Source organism: Equus asinus, chromosome 25 (genome assembly GCF_041296235.1).
Source record: "Equus asinus isolate D_3611 breed Donkey chromosome 25, EquAss-T2T_v2, whole genome shotgun sequence".
Classification (NCBI taxonomy): domain Eukaryota; kingdom Metazoa; phylum Chordata; class Mammalia; order Perissodactyla; family Equidae; genus Equus; species Equus asinus.
Window position 1 is genome coordinate 52,069,461 of NC_091814.1, and position 26,778 is coordinate 52,096,238.

Genomic DNA, 26,778 nt, shown 5'->3' on the forward strand with positions numbered 1-26,778 from the left:
TGTTGTCCTATGTAGACCAAGGTCTCTTTTAGTGTCAGAGAGGTTAATACTGCAGAGAGCAGTTGTGGCTCAGCTTTTAGATAGAATGTCGCTGAGAAATTATATGTGGGTCAAGGAAGAGAGCTACTAGTCTCTAGATCTCTGTTGTCTAATATGGTGGCCACTAGACACATGTAGCCCTCAAGCACTTGAAACATGGCTGGTTCGAATTGTGATGTGTTGTACGTATAATACACACTTAGGACTGTGAAGATTTAGTAGGAGATAAGAATATAAAATAGCTCATTAATAATTTTTATATTTACTGCCCTTTGAAATTATAATATCTTGGATATATAGGCTTTTTTTGTGGTCAGTGCCGTCAAATCGATTCCTACCCCTAGGGACCCTTTGAACAGCAAAGTGGAACCCTGCCAGTCTTTTTGCACCATCCTCTCACCATCCAGCACTGTATCAGCCAATGCTCTGCTGCTATTCATAGGGTTGTCATGGCCAATTTTTTTGAAAGTGAGTGGCCCGGGCCTTCTTCCTAGTCTGTCTTAGTCTGGAAGCTCCACTGAAACCTGTCCAATATGGGTGACCCTGCTGGTATCTGAAATACCGGTGGTATAGCTTTCAGCATCACAGCAACATGCAGCTGCCACAGTGTGACAACCGACAGACAGATGGTGTGGTTCTCTGACTGGGAAATAAACCTGGGCCAAGGTCGTGAGAGCACCGATTCTTAACCAGTACACCACCAGGGCTGGCTATATAAAAGATTAAATAAGTTATATTATTAAAATTAGTTTCACTTTTTGTTTTTACTTTTTCTTATGACCCACATTGTATTTCTATTGGACAGCACTGTCATTGGTAGTTATGGGAGATGATTAGATGGTTTCCAGAATTACTAACCTCGGACTGACTCTTAGCTGCTCACAGTGACTTTAAGGAGTATTGTAGAGGCCTGGGCAGTTTAGGGAAGTAACCTTTTGGAGAGAGTTTGTGGTAAGTGGTTGGATCTTTGGTTACTCTCTTTCTTCAGTGCTGGATAAGAGGTCTAAGACTGCCCATAGAACAAGGTTATCTATATCTATAAAAAATCTCCTTTGTCAACACAGTAGAGGGTTGTGAGATTCATATGAACTGGTACATGCTTTTCAAAATGAAAGTACTATGTAAGTGCCTTATCGTTAGCTATAATTTTGAGTTTATTTATAATATTATGAAGACAATGATTATGTTTACTGATGAGTATCTCCAATTTGGCCAGACACTTGTGGGCATTATCTCATTTAATTCAGCGTGGTATACTGAACCAGGCCTTTAAGATATCAAGATCTTTCCACTAACTGCTGAGATTTATGTTGCTACTATAGAATAAATAAACATATTAAATTTTATAAAACTCTCCATCCTATTTTATAAATTGAAGTGTGCCTATAGTAGGATGAGTTTGTTAGACCACTGCTATTTCTGATGACACTTTTATAACTTTGCTGCTGTGTAAGAGATTTCAGCAAGAGGACTAATTGGTTTTGGGTGACTTTTGAGGGAGCAATTTCAAGAGAATGATGAAGGTGAAAGCCAGATGGCAAGAAGGTACTTACTAAGTAGGAGCAGGGAATATCAATTTCGGTAGAGGTGAGGAAGAGAGACGGAACCTCAGAGTCTCACTGAAGGTTCAGAGCAGGAAACAGAAAGCACCCTAGGGGTTTTTTTTGAAAAAGGGATTTAACACAGGGAAGATGTTTACAGACTCACTGGAAGGGCTGTAGTCCCTGAAGTCAGGAGTTGCCATTGGAACTACTGATTTCAAGGTCACTTGACCATCCCTGCGTATAGAAGCCGGGAGTTGCTGCTGCTGCCTCCACTGCTGACTCCAGCACAGACTCTCGTACCCAGGAATCTGGTGACTTAGGCACTGAGTCTGGCTACTACAACTGCCTCCAAACACTCAAGGCTCCCACCTTGTCTGCCAGTAGCAACATTAGCAGGAAGATGGCCTCTGCATGGTTCTGCCTTCCAAATCTCATTGGTGGCACCTAATTGACATCAAGAACTCTAGCCAAAAGGGTGTTAGCGGAATGTAGCTTTTAGATTTCTTACCTCCATCCAGAAAGAGCACAGGATGAAGTGTTCAGAGAGCCACTTTGTAGAGTCTACCACACCTGACTTATGCTGCTTATTCTAAACCGTTTGTAGGGAACATGAAGTACTTGAGAAGAAGGAGAAGAATTTCTGAGCCAGAATATTCAAAGGGAATAGCATACGTTTTCATACTTGAGATAGGAAAGAGCTTGGTGGCTCTGAAAAACTGGAAGGGGTTGATGTGACTAGATCTCTCAGGTGAGGGTGGAGGGAAGCAGGAGTCAGGTCATGCAGGACTTTACAGATCATGTTAAGAATTTTGAATTTTCTTTTAAGAAGGAAAGCATCAGAGCGTTTTAGGTAGGGAAGTGATATGATTCAGTTATGTTTTATAAAGCTCACTCTGACTGCTCTGTGGAGGATATATGCATCGGGAGCAGTAGAATCTAGGAGACTAGACAGACCAGTAAGAGTGAAAGCTAAGGAACCAGTAGTCTATCCAAGAGAATCTGGTGGCAGAGTGGAGATAGGAAAAAGTAGACTGACATGGTCTGTATTTCAGCATTCGTGTTGACAGGACTTGGCAATGAATTGGGTGATAGAGGTGACAGGAATGGGCCCAGCTATTTTACTATTTTCTTCCTTTAGGGAAGTTTCCGAGTATTGAGCTGTAGATTTCTTTAGGAGAGTAGAGGAAGATTGTCTATCAGTTCTTTATTTTATCAGGATGTGGGGGACGGTGCAGAGCACTTCTTTTTGGGGGAGAGCTTGAGAATGCCTCTCGAGTTTCTCAGTAGTAATATTGACTATACTGCAAAGGTTAAATCTCTTATAAGGTAGTATTTGGGAGAAAGAAAAGAAATAGGAACATATTTACCAAAAAGTAATATCATTTTTCTCTGTACTAGTGTTTGTTCTCAGACCTGACTTATGTAAATGAGTCCTTGTGGTTTTTGTTAAAATATAAAGTAATTTACATAAAAGTGAGCAAAGAGATTTTCCCCAACTATTTAATAACAGGAGAATCATCATTTTACGTTTTAAAATAACAGCTGTATTTCAGCCAGTGCCTATTGTTGGCTGAAGTAGCCAACAGCTCAGTAACAGGCAGTGATTACTCTGGCATGCGGTCTGTTGAAGGCTGGTGGAAAAGACAGCATCAAGTGGTCTAAATGTTTCACTTGAAATCACATTTAATTATGACCCTCTTTGGGGCCAGCCTGCTTGCACAGCGGTGAAGTTCGCACCTTCTGCTTTGGCGGCCTGGGGTTTGCCGGTTCGGATCCCAGGTGTAGACCTACTTACCGCTTGGCAAGCCATGCTGTGGCAGGCATCCCACATATAAAGTAGAGGAAGATGGGCATGGATGTTAGCTCAGGGCCAGTCTTCCTCAGCAAAAAGAGTAGGATTGGCAGCAGATGTTAGCTCAGGGCTAATCTTCCTCAAGAAATTAAAAAAAAAATTATGACTCTCTTCAAGTTCTATAAATTTACATTACAGCTAATTCCTATTTAATGAAAAGGGAGATGTGAAGCCTGTCAGGGCTCACAAACCAGATCTTTTAATGATCCCTCATATATGAACAATTTATGTGATCTTGAGAGCTAATAAGTGTGTTTACTGTGAATTCTCTGATGGCTCATTCAATGAGAGTAATACATAAGTAGTTAAGTTTAATTTTGCAGTTACTCTTTCTGAATCCTATGCATAGGTTCTAGAAGGATCCTTAGACTTACAGAAAGTAAGCTTTGGCTCTGTTCTCTGGTTTCTTTTCCTGCTTCCAATTCCTTCCAGTGTTTCATCATCTTGTTTTAGTTATGAATTAGTCTGATGTTGCTTATCTCCCAGGAATATAAACCTGCAAATAACTTAGTTAATATAATATTGATGCAAATAAGAAAAGCCATTTTAGGGTCAGCTTTGCTGAGACGTCTTTGAAGTATCAGAGGAGTCAAGGAGGGGATTTAGCAGGTACTTTTTAATATCACAGGACGCATTTTTGAAAAATATCAGTATTGGCTAGAACCGTGACTATTTGCTGTTTTAATCATGGTAGTTGCTTCGTTGGCCTTTGATGTTAAGTTCTGTTACCCTCATTGCCTATGAAATGAGGGCAGTGATGAGAACACGATTTTCTGTTTTGTTTCACAGCTGCTTTAGGGTTTCCAAGACTGGAGCTATGCTAGTTCCTCTTTTAATATTTGCCCGTTTATCATATCACTGCTGACATGGTTGTCCTTTAGTTTGGGGAAGACTTTTTTCCTTTTACTTAGAATTTTCCCAAAATTAGACTAATGGGCATCTGAGATTATCTGCCATGTACCACTCATTATATGAATGTATTCTATAGGTGTTCACAAAGTTGCCTTTCTTAAAAGACAGTAAATTTCACAAATCTCTTCCAAATTTAATTCATGCCTTAAGTGGAAGGTCATTTTCGCTCTAGCGTCTCTCCTGTATTCTTGAACTGAAACAGAATGGCTTTCTATGGAAGCAATTTGTTTTCTTTGTCCAGACATATGTTATCTGTCTGATAGACCTGTTACTCAGTGAACAATAATATGCTTTATAATGCACACAGCAATAGAATAATTACATAACCTTTCTCTTTGTTTTTGGTATTTTGCTAATCACCATTCTCCTTAGTGCATTTTTTTCCATGTCTTAGATTTAGAGGTCATTCTTTAAGCCAAAATTCTTCCTCCTACTACAGGATTACCTGAGCAGAATTTTTAGCACTTACGATGGGCCATACAAGAACGAAGGGTTTGACTTCGTGGGGCTGAGCAGGCAAGGTTGTAGCTGGGGGTGAATATGCCAGGAATTTGGTGGAGTTTGAAAGACTGTACACCCTCTAAGTGCAAACAAATATTGCGCTTTACAAAGTCTCATTTTCTCAGCATAACCCATCACTTATAAATACTAACTTTTAAAAAATTGTTCATGGTGTTAAATGAAAATTGCTTGTTGGCTCTTTGTGTTGCTTTTGTGTATCTGATACTTATTTCTGCTCCACGTGCGGAGGGGGCTGTGTGTGGTGGGGTGGTTTTCACTGTGGAGCACGAGAGCGAGAGGAGCAGGAATCTGTTAGGAACAATCAGGGAAACTCTGCTAGGAAATGGATGGGGAAAATCTGTAGAGGATTCTTCTGGAATTTCATTTTTAGTATTTCAGTATGTTTTCCTTTTATAGGCATATATGATATTTTATAGTAATCAAAACTAAAATCAGTGTATCAATAAATTTTCCCAAAAAATGGGCTAAAATGAAAGCCTAAATTTTAACAGCAGCTATGAAGAAGATACTTGTTGTTCTGTCTTTATGCTTCATCATTACTGTTTACCTAAAGAAAATATCTTATACCAGTAAAAATATTTCATATTTTCTGATGCTTGTTTACTTATAGAGTATTATCTAATTTAAATGTCTTACTATTTGATTATTTAAACTTTTACCTTTATTCTAAAATTATAATGAAAATTCTTGAGAGATGTTATATATTAAAAGATACTTGAATATTTGATTGGATTCTCTTTGACAAATATCAAAATATATCCTTTTTTTGGATCTCTTTAATAATTGTCTCATTTTAATTTCCTTTTATTCTAAGGTTATATTAATAAAATTGCCATGCTGTGGTAGGCGTCCCACATACAAAGTAGAGGAAGGTGGGCACAGATGTGCGCTCAGGGCCAGTCTTCCTCAGGAAAAAGAGGAGGATTGGCAGCAGATGTTAGCTCAGAGCTAATCTTCCTCAAAAAAAAATGAATAAATAAATAATAAAATTAATGGCTATTACCTGTTGAAAGTTTACCATATGCCAGACACTGTTCTAAATATTTTCATATGTATTTAATCCTTTAATTCTCACAACAACACTGTAAATTAGGCCCTATTTGTGTGCTTATTTTACAAATGAGAAGATTAAGGCAGGCACAGAGAGGTTAAGTACATGGCATGGTCACACAGCTAGTAAGTGGCAGAGGCGAAATTCAAACCCAGAGAGCCTTCCTTCACAACCATTGCTCTTCATTCCTACTCCATCCTGGCTCCCTGAATAGAAATTTTGTCATTTTATGTCAGTCAAGAAATAGTTTCAAATATTTACTGTGTGTTCATAAGTAGGACATAGAATATCAAAAAAGTTTTATATAATGTTAAGGGTTGAGAGTCTAGTGAGTAAAAGTAATAAATAGAAATAAAATATAAAGCCACCCTTATTTTCTAATTTATCAAAATGTTTTTCTTAAAGTTAATGCATTTACAACTGACATTTGATGAAAATCTTGAAAATAAGACTTAAGTAATTAAATAAATTCATACCTTTAAAACATGCTTAAGTATTGAAATCACCGGTGTGAATACTGCTCAGCACCGTTGTACCATAAGTTACACCTGTCATAATTCTTGGTGACTTCCATAGCCATAATGGTAACGCATTCAAGACGTTGGCCTCTCAATCTGTCGTCCTCCTTTCTTCCAACATTCTTGCCCTCCACCTGACCTTAGCCACAGTTAAACCTTGAAACTAGCCATTATAAATCACTGTAACTTCTTCTCCTCCCGTGTTTCAGTTTCGAGTTTCCTATCTCTTAACTTTCCAGCCCATTTCCTCTAACACACTGATTTCAGTAACCATCCCCTCCCAACAGGAGCTCTAACCCATTGATCTACCTTTTCATTGTCTCTCATCCCTCCAACCCCTAGGTCCTCACTTACTTTCTTATTCAATTTAAATTTTTTTGTCCATCATTATTATCATTCCCTTGCATACACTATCAACTCCCTTATCCCTCTCTTTTTTTGATTGTATTCTCTTGGTAAAATCCCCCACACTCATTAAATTCAACTCTGTACCTAATCTTTGCCTGCACCCCTACAGCTCAACATGGCTGGAGAAGAATACACAGAGATCCTGAATGTTCTCCTTTTGCATTCATGATCTCTAACCTCAAGAGGGCCCTTAGTGCTGCTCAGTAAACATATTATGCTTTTCTAGTCCATTCACTTTCCTGCTTTCTTAAAATATATCTTATACCTTCTCTTCTCTCCTCAGATCCCAAAACCTCTTCCCCATTCTTCCTCTCAGCTGATGATAATCTTGCTGCCTGTTTCACTAGAAAATAGAATCAGTCAAAAGAGAACTTCTAGAGGGAACTTTAGAAATGTTCTATCTCTTGTTTAGGATGATGATTGCATGAGTGTATACATTTGACAAAATTCATGGGGCAGTATACTTAAAACCAATGCATGTTATTGTATGTAGATTATCACTCAATAAAAATTTAAATTGGAGAAAAAGCTTCCATAAGTTCCCACCACTACCTACACCCACCTACCTGCCACTGGGCCCATATACTGTCTTGATGCTCAGGAAGAATGTTCCATCCTTTTAGATAAGGCCAATTCCTCTACTTATACTTGATTCCATCACTCCAGCAATTCTCTCTTCTCCTCCCTGCTTCATTGGCCTTTCCCTTTATTGGATCATTCCCTCAGCATGTAAATGTACCATTACTTCTCCCACTTTAGAAACAACATCCCTTGGCCAGGCCCAGTGGCCTAGTGAGTAAGTTCAGCACGCTCTGCTTCAGCAGCCCAAGTTTGGTTCCCAGGTGCAGACCTCCACCACTTGTCTATCAATAGCCATGCTGTGACAGGGTCTCACATACAAAACAGAGAAAAATTGGCACAGATGTTACCTCAGGGCAAATCTTCCTCAACAAAAAACCAAAAACGAAAACCATCCCCTTCCCCCCAAAACCACCTCTCTTGATCCCACTTCCCTCTCCAGTTACTGCTCCATTTGTCTCCTCTTTGCAGCACAGTTCCTCAAAATAGTTGCCTGTTTTCACTTTTTCCAGTTCTTCTGCTCCCATTCTTTCTTGAAACCACAATAATCAGTCTTTTGCCCCTCTCTACTCCTCTGAAACTGCTCTTGTCAAGGACATCAGTGACTCTATATTGATAAATTTAGTGGTCAGTTCTCAGTCTTTACCCTACATGATATATCAGCAATATTTGCCACTACTGATAACTCTCTGTCCTTGGCACTTTTCTTCACTGTCTTCCAGGAAAGGACTGTCTCACATTTCTTCTTACCTAGTTGGCCATTCCTTCTCAGTATCCTTTGCTCACCTCTCCTCATCTCCTTGACTTTTTAATGATATGGTGCCCCTGGGCTTCCTCTCCTTTGCTTATACTCAATGCCTTCATGATCTCGTCCAACTGATAAGTTTGAATACCCTATATAACAAACATTTACTCTTTACTCCCAAATTTCTGTTTGCAGTGTGGAGGACTCTTCTGAACTCTAGACTCACAGTTAACCACGTATTTGGCATCTTCACTTGGATATCTAATAGGCAACTCAAACTTAACACATTCAAAACCAAAATTAGGGGACTTGCCCTACCAGATGAAGACCTATTATAAAGTCATGATCATTAAGACAGTATAGTGTAGATGTAAGAATAGACAAAATGTCCAGTGAAACCAAATAGCAAACCAAGAAGCACACCCATATATACATGGAAACCTCATATAAAACAGAGCTCTCATTGGAGATCGGTGGGGAAGGTGAGACACTATCCAAAAATTGTACAAGGACAATTAAATATCCACATGGGAAAAATGAAAATGGGTATCTACCTCACTTCATAGCCAAAAGTCAATAATTCTGGGTGGATCAAGAACTTAATGTGGAAGGCAAACTTTAAAAACTTTAGAAGGCAATAGGAAAGAGTATTGTTATGATCTTAGAGTAGAGAATAATTCCTTAAGAAACAGAAAGCACAAATCATAAATGAAAAGTTCCATAATAAGTGCCATTTCACACCCACCAGAATGGAAAAATTAAAAAGTCAACCAGTATCAGATGTTTGCTGTGTATGGTGGGAATTCCTGTGCTCTGATGGTTGAGGGAAAATTGTTACAACCACTGAAGAAAATGGTTTAGCAGTACTTAGCAAAACTGAATGTATATGTGCCCTAAGATTCCAGAAAAACACTTGTACATGTGCCATACCGTGTACAAGAGTGCTTGCAGCAGAATTCTTTGTGATTGTATGTGTGTGCAAGCTTGCGTGTATGTGAGAGAGAGACAAGAAATTAGCTGAATGCCCATCAACAGGAAAATGAATAATATGCTCAATCATACATTGGAATCTATATACTAATAAAAACAAATGAATTACCGCTATACACATTAACATGGAGAGATCTGAAAAACAGTGTTTTGAAAACTAAACAAAATAAGGGAATCTTTAAGTAAACTTTTAGTTACTTCTGGGTGGAGATAGGCATGGGATGGAATGAGGATGGGGTACACAGAGGACTTTGAAGTTATTGTAATATTATTTTAATTCAGTTTAATAGTGGGTGCACGGGTATTTGTTTCATTATTTTTAAAATATTCATATATATTAAATACCTTTCTTGTATGTGTGATATATTTAAAAAATAAAATAGGATTTTTGAAAAATTTTAACTTAAAGACTATTACAAAGGTCATTATTACTCCCACATCTTTAATGTTTTTAACGTGTTTCTTTTACCCACAATTTTGTGAATTACTTGTAATCATTTTTTTCCTGTGAGCTAGTACTAAGCTGATACAACTGTAACTTAAAATCATGCTGTCAAACTAGTTCACTTTAAATCAAGTTGTTAGGATCTCTCTTGTCTTCATAACATACAAGTCTTTCACAATAATGAACTGGATTCATGTTTTATGGGATTCCCATATCTACTGATAAAAAGAGATGTAGTTGTTATTGCCAGGTTGGCCCCATGGCCTAGTAGAGTTTGCACGCTCTGCTTTGGTGGCTCAGGGTTTCGCTGCTTCGGATCCTGGGCGCTGACATGGCACTGCTCATCAGGCCACGCTGAGGTGGCGTCCCACGTGCCACAGCTAGAATGACCTGCAACTAAGATATACAACTATGTACCAGGGGGGATTTGGGGAGATAAAGCAGGAAAAAAAAAAAAAAAAGATTGGCAACAGTTGTTAGCTCAGGTGCCAATTTTTAAAGAAAAAAAAAAAGGAAAAAAATTGTTACTGCCCTCAGCATAGAGTACTGTGGACTTCATGTTGGGCCACAGAAAAAGCCTTAAGAGTGAACTGAAAGTTTTCAGTGCTCCAACTTTTCATACATTCATGCTATTTTCAGGAAAAGTCAGCGCCATCAATGTATACATGTATTTCATAAGCAAATAATTCAAGTGTTTCATATAGCTGATGTTTTTCTTACTAAAATTTTACGACTAACTTTAATCTCTGTGTGAATGTGTATCTAATAGGAAATCGCCCGGCATTTACGCCCTGGAACACTCAGAGCGATCTTTGGTAAAACCAAGATCCAGAATGCTGTTCACTGCACTGATCTGCCGGAGGATGGCCTCTTAGAGGTAAGATAAAGGGTAAACATCCGATTTTTATTTCAAGCTCATAAATAACCTCAGCAGTTCTGGTGTGTAAGAAACCATTTAATATTCTTGGATTATGCTGTTACTTGGCCGTCTAATGACTTCAGACTGCAACTTTAAAAGACCAAATTGTAGGATGCTGGATATAACTGGATCGTCTTCAAAGAATTAAAAGAGATGTTTCTGATTGGCATATGTTATGGTTTAAAAATAGTTTAAAAAGTAAAAAACTACAGCATCAACTAAATAATGTGAAATTTGTTTAAATATTTGTTTTAAAATCAGGTAAAAATACCATCAACCTCAGTTGTTATTCATGAAAATGTATCAATGAAAATTAAGTGGAACACGCAATGTGATAGCAGTAAAAGTAATAGCTACCACTTATTGACTCTTTTTATATACTAAATTCTACTACGATAAATGCTTTGTATAAATTATTTCTTTTAATTTTCACAGAAACTCTAACAGGTTGGTATTATTATGACTGTTTTTTTAGGAAAATGAAATTGAGACTCAGAGATGTTAAGTAACATCCTCAAATCAAACAGCTACTATAGGACAGAACTGTAATTTGACTTCTCATATGTGTGATTAACATAAAATAAGAAACAATGAAAGAATTATAAGAAAATATAAGTGAAAATTTGTTTGATTTAGGGTTAAGAAAGTCATTTCTAGGCCAAGCAAAGAAACTTTAAAGAAAAGATTGATATTTTTTCCTTGTAGTTTAAAAATTTTTTATGTATCAAAAGGAACTAGTGAAATTAAAAGACAGATAATAAATTTAAGGGATTATAGTATAAATGACATAAAAATGATTGATATCCATAATACATATTTATTTTAGAGAGTATTATGTTTTACGTCAAATCGCAGTCTTTTTTTTTTTTAATTTCTACCTTTGAAGTCATACATAGAAAAGCCTCCCCGAAACATTTTATTTTCTTACATTGAAATGTTCAATCCACCTGGAATTTACTTGACTTATGGCATGAGGTATGGATCTAGTTGGCTGTCACAGCATTGTTTATTAAATCCTTGCATTCTTTCATTGTTATTGCTTATTTATTGAGTACTTATATACACCTCTGCCTGTTTCTGAACTTTCAATTTTATTCCATTGGCTCTGCTGGCAAAATACTATTTTTATTATTGTAGTTTAGTTAACTTTAAGACAGTTTCTTCTCTTAAATTGATTCCTCCACACGCACTTTACATGAGTTTACCAAATTGTTTACCCCACCCCCACAGGATGCAATGGGACTTTGACTAACGTTACAATATGTTCATAAGCGATTGTGGGAGTGATGTATCTATCACAGCGAGTCTCTCCACTGCATTGGTCTATGCCTCTCCTTTTGTGTAAGCAGTGGAGTCTTTTTTAATATAAATCGTGGACATAGCCTGTGAAATTTATTCTCATCAGTTTTTGTTGCTAAAGAGAATGACTCCATTAGCTCCATAAAAATTTTTTTGCTATAATCCAACATGTTAATCTGCTAAAATCTTATCTAAACTGTGTACTTAGGTATGAAATTTTGACATTCTTGTGAAATATAAAAACATAACAAACTTCATTTTTCAGTTACTCAAAGGATTAAATATTTATTTTAAATTTTCACCTATTTTATAAATATTCCCTTCACCTTCTGATGGCTGAGGACCCATAGACTAGGTTTGAATACAGGCTGTTGTTCAGTGAAACTGAAATAGTACTAATCATGAAACTTATGCCCATTAAAAAACATTATCCAAAATATGCCTGTGATTTTGCTCATACAATATGAAACAGACTGTTACTGCCTGCAGTTTACAAAGCCATTTTCTAAATGATTAAAATCTTTCTAACCTAATTGCACAGATGATTTAATTGCAAATTAATGACTGTGTGGTTTAGAGGATTAATCAAAAACTGGAAGTTGGAGCTCCTGCAGTCTCTGCTCATGTGGCCAGTGACTCATACTTGAGTGACCTTGGATAAGTCATTTTTTCTTTCCATGCCTCGCTTCTCTTCTCAATAAAATGGAATAAAGAATGCTGATATAACCAAGGGATGTTCTCTTAGTTAGGGATTAACTATTTGCAGAGTACTACTTGGCTTGAAGTTACATGACTTTATAGGAGATAATCATCATAGTAATTGTTTTGTAGAATGATGAAAACATGAATCTTTCCTGTTTTTGTTTTCCAAATGTTCTTTAACTTGGTTATATCACTTGTGGTTACAAAATAAAAATTTAAGAAGTATATAAAGTATTTCATTGTATGTATAAATAGTTGATCAAAACAAATCTGAATTTCTATATATAATTATTTCTGCATTGATTCTTGTTCTGGTACACTCTGGAAAAAAAAAAATGAGTTAATCAAGCATCTACCAGGAATCAGCATAGCTGTAGGGTGAGTAAGACGAGTGGACAGGCCTAGATTTCTTGGCTGTGGTTAGCACGGGCTCTGCACACACTGACACTCATCATTTATCTTTTGTTTTATTTTCTATCTGGAAAGGAGAGTTGTGATTTTTACTAGTACATTGTCAAAGAGGGAACAACGTGTACAAAGACAAGAGCAAACAGCTTTCTCTAAGAGATCTAAAAATAGTTTAGTAAGGCTGGGGCTTTGACCTTGAGGTGGAAAAATGACAAGAGATATGGCTGGAAAAGTCAGCAAGGTCTTGTAAAGTCATGTTAAGACATCTGAACTTTATCCAGAGGGCAATGGGAATCCAAATAAATGTTTTATGCAGGGGCGTAGCACAGTAGTATCTGTGTTGTAGGGTTCACGCTGGCTGCAGTCTGCAGAACAGATCAAAGGAGGGTGGGATGGGGTCAATCTGAGGGAGAGAGACCAGGTAGAACGCTGCTAAGGTAATTCAGAAGAAGATTCTGGTAGCCTGAATGGGTATGGCAGTAGGGATAGCCAGAAGCCGTGAGCTTCAGCAGACATTTAGGAGGGTAGGACTGACAGCCTCAGAGAGTGATTGGAAGTGAAGGGTAGCCCGTGGCAATGAGACAAGATTAACTGCCATCCCCACATACAAATGGAGGTACAGAGACTGCCATCCTTATCTGTGATACCAAACTTTCTGAAAACCAAAGTTTCTTTATAAATTTGATGGCAAAGCCTAACCTGATCTTACATATGACTATGTATAATTTTTGTATAGCCCGCTTAGTGTGACTATTCACACTGCTGCAGAAATATTAATGTATTAGATTATGGGAAACTTCCCAGACTCCTTGCGTAATATATAGTATGTATGTGTGTGTGTATATATATATGTATATACATTCAGTGGCTTCTATATAATATATAGTATGTATACAATGTTACTATTCTAACTTTCAAAACATCTGTCACCAGGAGTTTTGAATAAAAGATAATGGAGAAGGTTTGAAACAGCCATGGAGAAAGAGCTGATTACAGAATATGGATTTATACATATTTAGGATTCAGTTGATTTGGGAGATTTATATCTATTATGATTTTATTGTTTTTCTGATGAACAGTTGGATTGATCCAGGGGCGAGATTTTTACAGGTAGGTACACTGAGGAAAGATCATTGAGGATGTTAGCAAGAGTGGTTGAAGTTATAAATAAGGAAAGATGTGATGGCAGGAGGTGCTAGAGTCAAGGGAGAAAGTAGAAAGGGACTGAATGCCTTTCTGAGGCTTTCAGACAGAGGTCCTGGAATAAGAGAGGGAGAGAGGTGTGGTCAGAGTAGACTCGTTTAAATTGAAAGTTTCAGAGGTGGAGCTTTTCATGGTGGTGCTAAGGTTCAGGGTGTGGCCTTAGAAGAGGTAGCCAGTGTGGAGTGGAGGTCAGTTTCGGTCACCACAGTTGTGGAAGCTTTAGTGTTTAGTGGAATTAAAGTCACCTAGGATCAAGACCAGGGGGCAGAATGGAGAGGAAGATGGTGACCCAAAGTCTCAAGTTTTCAGCGCAGGAGAGACGTGAATTTGAGAAGTGACAGCAACAAGGACAAGAAGAGAGGATCTGGCTAGCTGGCATAGCCTCAGAGTCCAGGACTCATGCTTGGGGGCAGGGAGAAGGCTACTTTTACCATCATGGGCACAGATGCTTCATCTGAAGGCCCCAAGGAAGTGATGCCCTCCAAGAGTCCAGGTTTCATTTAAGGCTAGGAGGCTTAGTGAACAAGTTCAAGTTTCAAGGGAGTTTACTTTGATACTGAACTACCAGAGGGAGCAAGAACAGTGAGACATCGGAGGAGGGAAGAGGAATTCCAGAGTCATGTACGAGTAACAGGATGAGGGAACATAGTTGACTAGAATGGTCTCCATCTTGGTGGATGGGGGTGTTGCAAGTTAATAATTGTTTTTCTGGTCACTAGTAATAGACAGTCTCAAAATAATGTCTTTAAAAACCAGGACTTTTATTTTTCTGCCCCATAATTGGAGGTCTGAAGATAGGCAGCCTAGGCCTGGTATGGCAGCTTCCCAATGTTGTCACAAACCCAGCCTCCACCTTCTTGTTCTTCTCAGTCATCTTAGCATGTGCTTTTTCCTTGTGCTCCCGGGACGTTTGTTGGAACTGTAGTTATCACTCCTGCGTTCCAGTCACGAAGAAGGGGAAGAGCAGGGGCGAAAGTGAAGAGTGCCAGCTCAGTCAGCACCCTCCTCCCCGCTCACTTTAAAGACCTTTTTCAGAAGCTGGAAGCCCCACCCAACAACTTCTGCTTATGATTTATTTGCTGGAATTTAGTCACATGTCCACCTCCTCTTCAAAGGGAGCTGGTAAATGTAGTTCTGTTAGTTGAGAACATTGCAACCTCCAACAAAATCAAGTTTGTACTAGAAGGAAGAAAGGGAGAATGAGCACTGGGGAGATGAAGAGGAGTATCTTCCAGAAGTGGTCACAGCAAGGATAACAGGGGTATTTAGCTAGGGACCGGGTTTTCAGTAGAATTGGCCGCTGCTCTTCCCTAGTATGGTGGTTCTCCACCGTCCTCCCCTGATCAGCAGCATCTGCATCACTTGAGAACTTGGTGGAAATGAGATTCTCTGGCCCCTCCCTAGACCTACTGATTCAGAAACTCCGGGGGTCAGACCCAGGAATCCAGACCTCCAGGTGATTCCAGTGCCCCTAAGGGTTGAGAACCACTGCCCTGATGCAATGGTTCCCAGCCAATAGTATGCATCAAAATCACCTATGGAGTTTTTAAAATTGCGTAAGCCTGGAGCTCTCTCATAGAAGATTCTGGTTAAGTAGGTCTGGGATGAGCTTCCTATATGTGGGGTTTTGTGTTGCACGTGATTCTGATATAGCTAATAATTAAATTAACATTTGGAAACCACTGCCCTTTGAACTTTTTGGAAAAAGTTGGCCATGGTTCTGCTTTTGAGGAAAACCTAGCCCCTGTCAGCAGGCCAGCAAAGGGATTATTTTGCTGTCAGGACTCACTTAGAATTGGAAACAACGGCAGCCTCTGAAATTTGAAGGGATCTGTAGCTTCTCTCAATGGACTCAGCTGCTGCCAAGGGTTGTAACACTTCCAAGGGAGTCCTGGTCTCTGAATGGGGGGAGGCTTTGGCCTCTCCGGAAGGAGCCAGCCATCACCTTGTTGATTACCTGGATTTCTTGGCAGAAGTCTCAGTTTTGAGGCTGCCATATGCCTTCCCAGGGAGGGACTAGAGGCCTAGAGTGTGTGTGTGTGTGTGTGTGTGTGTGTGTCCACACGCGTGCTCACATGCACACATCGATGTATTCTGAGGCTAACGAGGGTAGAGGCCCTGGGTCTCTCACAGCTGAAAACAATTCTTCTCAAGTCCTTCAAATCTGCACTCACCATTTAATAGGGACATGTGACTCACAGGGGTGCAAGAGATCGAGCCATGTATTTCTCTCCGCATGGGTGTGTAAGTGCCTTGAGGGCCTGGACCTCGCACAGACTTTTGTATCTCTACTCCTGTCTAGCAGGGGCAACGTATCGTGAATGAGGAGAGTGCACCTCCGTCCCCCTTCTCTTTTCATATGGCTGAAATGTCACACCCTGATGAGGGTGAGCCCCACTTTCAAGTGCCACATCCCACTACTCCCTCCTCTTACCAGTTGTCAGAAAAGTGAGCTGCTGCTAGCTTCTTTCATTGCTGACTGTGAAGGCAGGTAAAACCTGAAATATGTGCATGTGGAAAGCTCATGGTTTACGTAGATTTTCTTCCGCTCAAACATAATCTTTCAAAAGTCTCTACATTAACCTTAAAAACATCCTTAAAATGTAAGAAGCATTAGGCTATCAAATTGTGATTCTTTATGGTCCAGTTATCATTTCAGAACTAGTTATTTTCTCAGATAAAGGAATCTTGGACTAAGAAGCAATTTTGTGTTCCCTCCTGTATGCTGTCACGTATGGAGCTCGTGTTCCTTGCTAGATTACGTCAATTGCTTCTACCCCAGTGAGTCCTCACACTATCTCAGTAATAAATGGATCTCTAATATTTCCCTCATTTAGTATGGTAGGAGTTTAACCTTTATTCAAGGCAACAGTGGATCTCTATAAAATGCTAGAATAATTTTTCCCAAAGAATCATAATCCTGTTTACTTCATGGAAATTTCTATAGACATTAGTACTGTAATGTCCATGTACTCCTTATAGTGACTGAAATCACATTCCATAAAGGGAGTTTACAGGTCCATAGGGCCTTCAGTTTCTCAAGTCCAGCCCCAGCTCCAGCCCTCTTTAGACTGGTTCTCTTCTCAATCTGAAAAATAACAAGCCTAATGACTTAAGGACTATATTTAATATGATTTATTCCACTTTGTATAGGCATTTATAAACTCATTCATTGTAGATGTTAGGAAATAAATCTAAATTAATTTCTTTGGGAAAGATTGGTTAATTAATAACTATGGCAAATCCATGTGAAATAAATAGATGCAGAATCATTGCACTAAAAATGACCTTAAAGTAACATTTAAGAATGTCTAAGCATTTTGTCTCAGCGCTTTTTCAGTCACAGTGGTCCTTGGATTTCAGCAGCAGCAGAATCCCATGGGGGCTTTTTAAACACACAGATTGCTGGGCCCCACTCCAAAGTTTCTGATTCAGTGGATCTGATTTGCATTTCTACCAAGTTCCCAGTTAGCTCTCATGCCGCTGGTCCAGAGCACCACGCTTTGAGAACCACTGCCCTAGGACAAAAGCCACTGCACACTCTTAGACTATTAGGTTGAGTTGTTCTCTTGGCTAATTGTTCTCAAATTTGGGATTTTGTAGACCACGGACATTTCTGAAAACAAACCAAGCATTGAACAACAGTAACAAACCCACACTGGGGATTGACAATCAACTTTTTAAAATTTACCAAATGAGGACATTAAAAAAAGTTATTTAATCATAGAATGATGGGCTGTCTCTTCAACTGGATAAATTCCACTTTTCCCAAAGCTCACTTTATTGCTATAGCATGCCAAGGGCATGATGGCAGAAGCACTCTCTTGCAGATAGAAGAAAACAGGGTCGCACTTTCTGTAGATAATTTTGAAACGATAATAGAATCCACTAAAAGCTTGTCTGCTTTTTATTTTCACCATGCACAGGCAGTTCCAAACAATGTCAGTGGGAATATACTGCTCCCTCCCCAGGGTGGACCACTCCTGCCAGCCCTTGGTTTACCACTGTTTAATTGCCTTGATTTTCCGCATTTTGCCAGAGAGCAGTGAAATGTCATTCTGGACCAGCATCACCAGTGGAACCGTAGACAGGAGCCACTGCACTAAGTTCTGTGTGACTATGGAGTCTTTGGATTCTTAATTGTACTGAAACCTGCTATGGAAAACATATATCCTGTTTCTTAAGTCAAAGAGGAATATAAATTTTTTGAGATTTCTTTAGTCCTGAGAGTGGTAATTTTATCCATATTAAAGAAAACTGTACAAATTTTTAAAAAACATTCAAAAAACAAAGAACAAAAATCCTTTCTAATTGTTTGGAGTGGTAGAGTCATCTTCTAACCTTAGACCAGCTAGGCACAGATATGATATCATAGGTATGTATGCAAACAAAACCTCTTTATTTAACTATGACAAATTGACAAAAAGGTAGAATATTCTAATGCAAAGTAGAAAGCCAGAGATTTTTTTATAACATTGAGTCCTTCAACATAATATAAATAATTAAAAATTAATTTTCTCTTCTCAATCTATGACTCATTTTTAAGTTGACTGAAACGTGCATATATTTTATTTCAATTTCATTCATTCATTGATGAGAATGTGCAGTCATCTCGCTGGGTGTTGTTTTGAGGACACAAGCATTATAGAACCCCAGCCTTTAGGGAATTGAAAGTTTAGCTGGGAAAACAAGATAAATACACATATAAAGTTAAATAGTAATATAAAATTAAACCAGCACAAGAGAATGTTGCCATACAGTGAGTGATGAAATGTCAGAAACAGACAGTAAGTATCCTGAGAGGTTAATGGCGAGCAGTGTGACTGTGGCTGAAGGGATCAGGGAGATTTCATCAACGAAATGGCACTTGAAAAGGGCCTGGAAGAACAAGGTAGATTTTTATATGTGGAAAGGAAGAGGAAATGGCAGGCTAGTTTTGGGAGAACACTGAGTTACCCAAATCTAGTTACAGTGGAGGGTTCCTTTAGTAGCATATGGTAGATAAATTTGGAAATGTAAATTTGAGCTGGATTATAGAGGCTTCTTTCTGATGACAATAATGAACATTAGGATAATGGAGAGTAAAATGGTACCTGCTCAGTTTACTGAGCACTATATACCAGGCACTATGCTAAATGGCTTACCTGCATTACCTACAAACCCTACTGGGTAGCTCCTATTATTCCCTTGTTACACGTAAGGAGAGTGAGGCTCCCAGAGGTGAAATGACTTGGCCAGCATCACACCACAAATAAGTGGCGTGGGACTGAAATTTAAACCTAAGTCTGCCTTAAGTCCAAAACCCTACTTCTACCCAGCAAACCAGATCAGGGATTACAAAAAGCTTTCAAGTACCAACTCTTGATTTATTGATAGGATTCCAAAACTACTAGTCAACTAAACAGAAAAAAATAAGGCATGGTAGAATACTGATGTCTGCCGTAAATGAGGGATGGGAGTTTGTTGGTATGTATGACACAGTGGCTACTTGGGCTCTAGAGAACTGGAAGCCATCGAAGGATTTTGAATAGGGCGATGATCTGATAGAGTTTCCAAAACTTTAACCAGGCAGCAAAGTTTGAGTGAATAGATAATAGGAATAATGGACTCACATGCTCTAATCATCCAGTGAAAAGTCTTAAGGAGCTAGGGACCTAAAACACTTAGAAATATTCTTCTACTTTAAGTAATCCATTTTACTGTAAAAGGCACAATTTTTTGAATAATCTCCATCTTGTCCACTAAACTCTGTGCTCAGTGAGAACAGTGACCTTGCATTTTTTGTTCATTGCTTAATTCCCCAGTGCCTAGGCACTCAATACGTTTTTTTTCTCAAGGAAATCTAGTAATATTAAAGATAGTGATGGGGCCGGCCCCGTGGCTGAGTGGTTAAGTTCGCGCGCTCGGCTTCCGCGGCCCAGGGTTTCGCCAGTTTGGATCCTGGGCTCAGACATGGCGCCGCTCGTCAGGCCATGTCGAGGCAGCATCCCACATGCCACAACTAGAAGGACCCAAAACTGAAAATACACAACTATGTGCTGGGAGGCTTTGGGGAGAAAAAAAGGGAAAATAAAATCTTTAAAAAAAAAAAAAAGATAGTGATAGTAATAATAATAATAGGCACTTACTTTGTGCCAGGCACTGGGATAAGTGTTTTCAGTTCAGCAAGTACATCTGGAACCAGACCACCTGGGTTTGAATTCTAGCTCTGCCACTTACTAGCTGTTTAAGCAAGTTACTTAAACTCTTGTGCCTCAATTCCCTCATCCTCAAGGTGGGGATAATAACGGCACTTATCTTAGAGGATAGTTGCAAGAAATGAATTAGTTGATATATGTAAATCAATAAAAATAGGAATTGTTCAGTAAATGTTACTGGTTATTATTATTATATTTATCATTATTATCATAATCTTTATTACTTCATTTGACCATTGGAAAAATCAATTTATCAAAGTCAGTGGAAGGCTGTGACTTCCATGGCCAGGGTATGTCAGGCCTGTTAGGCTCTTTTACAAACAGTATCCAGTTAAACTAAACTCTAAGTATAATTTCACTGTCAGAAACCACTTAATTCTATTTTCACCAAGTACAGAGCACATACAGACCTGGTTCCCGATGATATGTTTTTAAATATAAATAAAAGAAACCTTTCTTCTTTTAGTTTAGCCCTTTACTAATGAACATCAGGTTATATTCCCTTGCAGGAGATCTAAACGTCAGTCCCCAGGGGCTAGCCTCAGGGCCATCACAGCTAAGCTGGGTCCCCTTGTTTTTTCATTTTCCAACCTCTTGTCTTGTTGTATAAACTCGATTGTCTATCACCTGGCAGTGAAATGAAACTCACAGATGATTCCTTTTTTACCTGAGGCTTGAGAGGCAAAAGCTGGATGAGCTAATAGGAAGGGAATGAGAATACATGTTTTATTTAGACAAGCAAAACTTCCCTTTGGCTACTGTTTACGAAAAACAAAATCAAAACTGTCTTCCATCCCCACTGCGTAATGCTTGCCTCTATTTTGTAACCCTTCACCATGATGATCTTCAATAATGCTGACATATTAATTTAAATGGGTATGGTCAATTCTGTATCCTTTTCCTTAACAGAGAAATGAAGGGGTTAGGAAGGGTACTTGAAATTCAGAGAGATGCCAGCAACCGTTAGTCCATTAATTGGAACCTGTTCACCAAGTGACATTTTACTTTTTTGGTAATAATTATCTAAGTGAACTGATTTGCTCTTTTGCCCTTAAATTTGTTTTTCTTAGCCATCTTATAGAGCACAGAAATATTCGTTGTGGGTTTAAAATAAATATTTTGTAATTGAATGAATGTGATTAAGAATCAGGAAGGGACCTAAAGTCACAAACTAGACAAAAGTTAAAAGACTGAGTTATCCCTGGACTATATAATCTAGATTTGATAAGACTGTAGTATAGCCAAATACAATCCTCTAGCAACAGACAGAAATGTGTTAGCTAAAATAGTAACCTGAGTTAAATATTATTTAAAACTAATAAATAAATATGCTCGCTAGTGCTTTTATTTCCAATAATCTTAGAGTTGAAAGAACTTTTAGAACAGTATTCGTGTAGTGTCTACCATGCACACAGGCATCCTATAAAAGAAAAAAGGTACAAGACCAGCACACGTAGCGGCACATGACTTTGACCCTGATATCAAGTATGGGAGACAAAGCGCCCTTTTTAACCTGAGCTATCTGTGTCTCTTCACCTAGCGCATCAGATATTGCATTCACATCACTACCTGCCAAGGCCGTCCGGTCCCTTCGTTTCCCTGATTCTGAAAGAGGAGTGAGCAGGAAGGTGGAACTGTCCACTTGTCCTTTGCTCTCTGCAGTTTGACTCTGAACTCTTGTCTTTAGTATGCACACTGCTTCATTTTTTAGCCAGTGACTAAGCATGATCTGAGTTAATAAGTAACTCTCAGGTGACTAATTAAAAGTCCTTAGAGAGGACATGGAAAGGAGCCTAAAACGTTGCTGACCGAGTCAAATTCATCCTCTTTTTCATTCATAAACTCTTATTGCTGCTCCCACTTGGTTCAGAGTAAAGGTTCTAAACCCGCTACTACTCTTTGTCCATTAGACAGTTATGGCCATTTGTGATTTAACAAGAGAGGAAAGAGGAATAGACTAATGGAAGGAAAATGATAGGCCCGGTGTTTTCAAGAACAAATGTACTGAGAAGGTTTTGCAGGTTAAGCAAAGCTTTCATAGAAATTTGAAAGGACTTTAGTCTTCAAATAGCAAATATCTGTCCTATCACATAGACACTAATTTTGTGTAAGCAATTTTCTGGGAGATAGTTGTGATAACAATAGCTATTTCCTGTTCTCCTTTTACCCGAATATTCCTTCAGCCATAAAGGTAGCAACTAGAAAATATCTTAGAAGCATCTTATCCACAGCAAAGTCACGCCTTCTTTTCTTGATGCAGTTATAGATGAAATCCAAACTGCTGTAGTTTTTATTTTTAAATCTTATATTGAACAAATGTTCACTTCATATAGTTGGGAACTTGATGCAGTCATGTTTGTGGCTGAGTTTAAAAGATAGCTATGCTGTGATAGTGATTTGTATTAATTCCGTCCTGTCATCTGCTTTTTAATTTTGTATTTTTATGCATGTGTATGGTGGCAGTGTTAACTAGCTTTATTAATTTTGTATTTTTATGCATGTGTATGGTAGCAATGTTAACTAGCTTTAGCGAGTACTTACTGTGTGCCAGGCATTGTGTTACATACGTTAACATAGGTAACTGTCACTGAAGTAAATATTAACACCCTATTTACAGATGAATAACTGAAGCACAGAATGGTTAAGCAACTTACCCAGCGTCACAGAAGGGAGGTTGAACCCACGGAGTCTGGGCTCAGAATTTACATTTTATAATTTTCCCGCCTTTATATTATAATCTTAAATGTAACGAGTATTGTTTCTCCAGAGTTTGTGATAGAGTGGTGAATGAGAGCACAAAAATTAAGCTTTGGGGAAAATACTACAGAATATTGAGCCAGAATATTTGGCCTCCCTCAAAAATAATTGGGATGGTTGGATATTTACATGTATTTTATCTGTATTAACATATTTTTATTCATGAACTTGTACCCCTCGGTATTAGATGAAAAATATCAAAGTATATATTTTTCAAGACTCTCTCAACCAGCAGCCTACTACATTGTCAGCAGCAATGGGCCATTAAGCTTTCAAGGGGAATAAGGGAACATCAGGGGCCTTTGGGATGCCAAAAGATTCTTCTGATTTTAGTGTATAAATTGCTTACCCGAAGTAGGGGCACAGTCAGTAGTTGTTGAGTGACTGAGTGCATAATGCTCATCTCTCATTTTGGTAATGTGCCATATGACTAACACATCACACACACTTTCTCCTCTTGATTCCTGATCTTCCTATACATATTTCTGTTAAAGCCTTTGGCATACTGTCAAATAATTATCTGTTTCTAAGTTGCTCTTCCTTCAACGTGAGCTCCTTGAGGGCAGGAACCATGTCTTACTCACCTTTGTATCCCAAGAATCTAGCATCTGCTTATCAATAACCTGATTGACTATTGACAAGTGTTTGTGGAAGGAAAGGAAGGTGTGAGGCAGGCAGGCAGATATAAAGCTCATATCATTGTGTATCTGTTTTACATTTAGCAAGAGGTTATTGGGTTTAATCATGGAAACTTTGAGATATATATATATATATATATATATATATATATATATATATATATGTATATATACACACACACACACACATATATGGTATTTTCTGGACTGGATACTGCTCCTATGACTTAGGCCCGGGGAAGAGGCCATTGGGAATCTAACAGTATGTGTGTTATATTTTATCCCCTAGGTACACCACCCAATTTTGTTACCTAATTATGTCATCCTCCAAAGGGCTTTGGCTGTACTCGTAGTGAGCTTCATCTGTAATTATTGATAAACATATTCGTTTTTGCTGAATTTATACAAAATACCTATGTAGGTGGCCCCAAATCATTGGAGCGTCCAAATTTCTATCTCATAGTATAGATATAGGCTAGGAAGTCTGCCTTGGAAAATTACGGTTGATTTTTTTAAAAAGTACAGATTTGTTTATTACTTGACACAAGCGTGGCAGCATCAGGGTTTTTCCCCCAATAATATTAAATACTGTATCTTTCCACTTCCATGTCCCTTTTCTCCTAGTCTCGACCATACTCCCATATTTCACCACATTTTAGCTTATTTCACTTTTTTTTTATTGCCCCTGTTGTTTTATATACAGAACATTCTCTGCATATATTCCATCAGAACATAGTCTATTCTGTCTCATTTCCAGAGTGGTTTGAGTGGGAATGCGGGCTGGAATGGGACTTGGAAAGGAAGTGAGCGTTTCAACTCTTAGTGGGGTGAGGGGGGCAGTAAAAATTGTTCTTCCGTGGAAGCTTCTGATAATGCTTTTGTCGCTTGCCTCACCCCACTCTTACCTCACCCCTCACTGTGCTGCTATAACTGACCTTATGACAGCAGTGAATCTGGCGTAAGAGATGAGTTCCAGAGTTAGTAAAACAGAAATGTATGAATTGGCCATCTCATTGAGTCCTTCCCAAAAACATTTTAAGACTATATGTTTATAGTCTGCTGTGTAAGGAATCGCAGTCCTTCTCATCATAAATACTGGTCCCCTTTGGCATCAACCTTAGAATTACGAATAGCTTAATCTGCTGGGTAAATGAATAACAACTTCAGGTTTAAAGTGGCAAAAATAATTTCTTTGCTTGGAATATCAGTGTACATAACTCTCTGTGCAAAGTTCCCCTTGTTGCTTGTTACACATTAACTCTTTGGTTATAGTACAATCACCATCTGAGAACTAAAATCTGCTGCTCACTATTCATGGGGCAATGAGAATTGTAAAACTTTGTACAGCAGTAGCACCCAGCATGATATTGAACTTTTCCATAAGGTTATCATAATGGTACATTTTCTGAGTGTTGCCTTCAAACTATTTTAATAAAGACTCCATTGTTCTATTGGTTGTATGATGATTTTCTGTGACAGACACCCATAGTGACACTGATATTTTAAATGTGCCTTCTGTGTTAATAGGGTTTATTGACAATTATACATTGCAGATATTCAGTTTATTTACTATTATCCCAGTTTGTCTTCTCATTTGAGGGATATTACCTATGGCTTTTCTTAGCTTTTATACCATTGTTAATTTTGGTCCTTCAACAGTTCAGGTTAACACACATTTATTGAAGGCCTGTTTGTGCCATTCACTGTTCCAAACACCAGGGGTGATTAAGATACGGTCCCTATACTCAAAGAATTTAATGTTCTCTCAGAAAGATTGTCATCTAAATAGGTAGTTTTGACACCAGGAAATAAATGCTAGGAGGCTGATCCTTGATGGGTGTCACGGGAGTCCCTACAAGTTACCTATTTCCCAGCATGGGAGTCAGGTGAGGTGCCTGGAAGATATGAGCCCTGGTCCAGGTGTTCAAAGGAAAAAAAAGATGGGGATGGTGATTCAGGAAGAGGAAATGATGTGTATGCTGGGAAACTACATGGAGTTTGATATATTAGAGTTTAAGACAATATTGGAGGATGGCAGATAAGCTTGGAAAGGTAGCTAAGGGTCAAGTCATATGATTATTTTATGCCATGTTTAGGAGCTTGGAATTTATTTGCAGGGGTAGTCCATAGACTAACTGCCTGACATTGTAAAATGTTGTAAATACATTTCATTTTCTTGGGAAAAGTATCCAAAGCTTTTTTTTTTTTGAGGAAGATTAGCCCTGAGCTAACATCTGCTGCCAATCCTCCTCTTTTTGCTGAGGAAGACTGGCCCTGAGCTAACATCCGTGCCCATCCTCCTCTACTTTATATGTGGGATGCCTACCACAGCATGGCTTGCCAAGTGATGCCATGTCTGCGCCCAGGATCTGAACCTGCGAATCCCTGGCCGACAAAGCAGAACGTGCACACTTAACCTCTGCACCACCAGGCCAGCCCCTCCAAAGCTTTACTAGATCTCAAAGTGTTCTACGATCCAAAAATTGTTAAGAATATTTGCACTGAAAGGTTTTAAGTGAGTGACCATACTGTTCATTAATTAGAATGAAGTAAAGCATTACCATATCCATGTTTCACATCATTAGAAGTTTGATGTACAGATCTATATCAGTTCAAAGATTAAAGTTGCCAGGAAGACTCCTATATATAGCAAAACAAAACCATAAATTCATTCATTGAACAAAGCTTAATCAAACCATCTTCTTGAATTGTTTGTCTTGGTATCATGGAAAATTTTCCAACCTTCTCCAGCTAGAGTGTCGGATCTTGGATACAGTTATTCAAAAATGGCTTGTGACACAGTGTTAGACACTGAGGAGGTGGTAGTGATCAAAGGAGACACTGTCCCTGTTAAAGAGCTTAGAGTCTAATGAGAAAGACTTTGATCAGATAGTCACAAAAAGAAATGAACAAGTTCAAGCTGCCACCAGTGCTGTTTACTAAAAGATAGGATGAGATGTACCAGGGAACCTGACATAAAGGGGGCTTAAGGAAGGTTTTCTTGGAGGAAGTGACATTTGAACTGAGACCTGAAGAAATCAGTTAAGTGT

The 26,778-nt window shown here is 38.5% G+C and overlaps 1 protein-coding gene across 3 annotated transcripts in view; it reads left to right on the forward strand.

Annotated features, from left to right (window-relative positions):
- The window catches only part of NME7 (NME/NM23 family member 7), a 227,262-nt gene that overhangs the window by 170,768 nt on the left and 29,716 nt on the right, over positions 1–26,778 (forward strand). For 2 of the 3 annotated variants that reach the window (XM_070497395.1, XM_070497394.1), the window contains one exon: positions 10,375–10,482. In XM_070497395.1, the coding sequence (XP_070353496.1) occupies positions 10,375–10,482 (108 nt within the window). Of the gene's footprint in view, positions 1–10,374; positions 10,492–26,778 lie in introns of those variants that run through there. The other variant, XM_070497396.1, reaches the window with a different exon arrangement.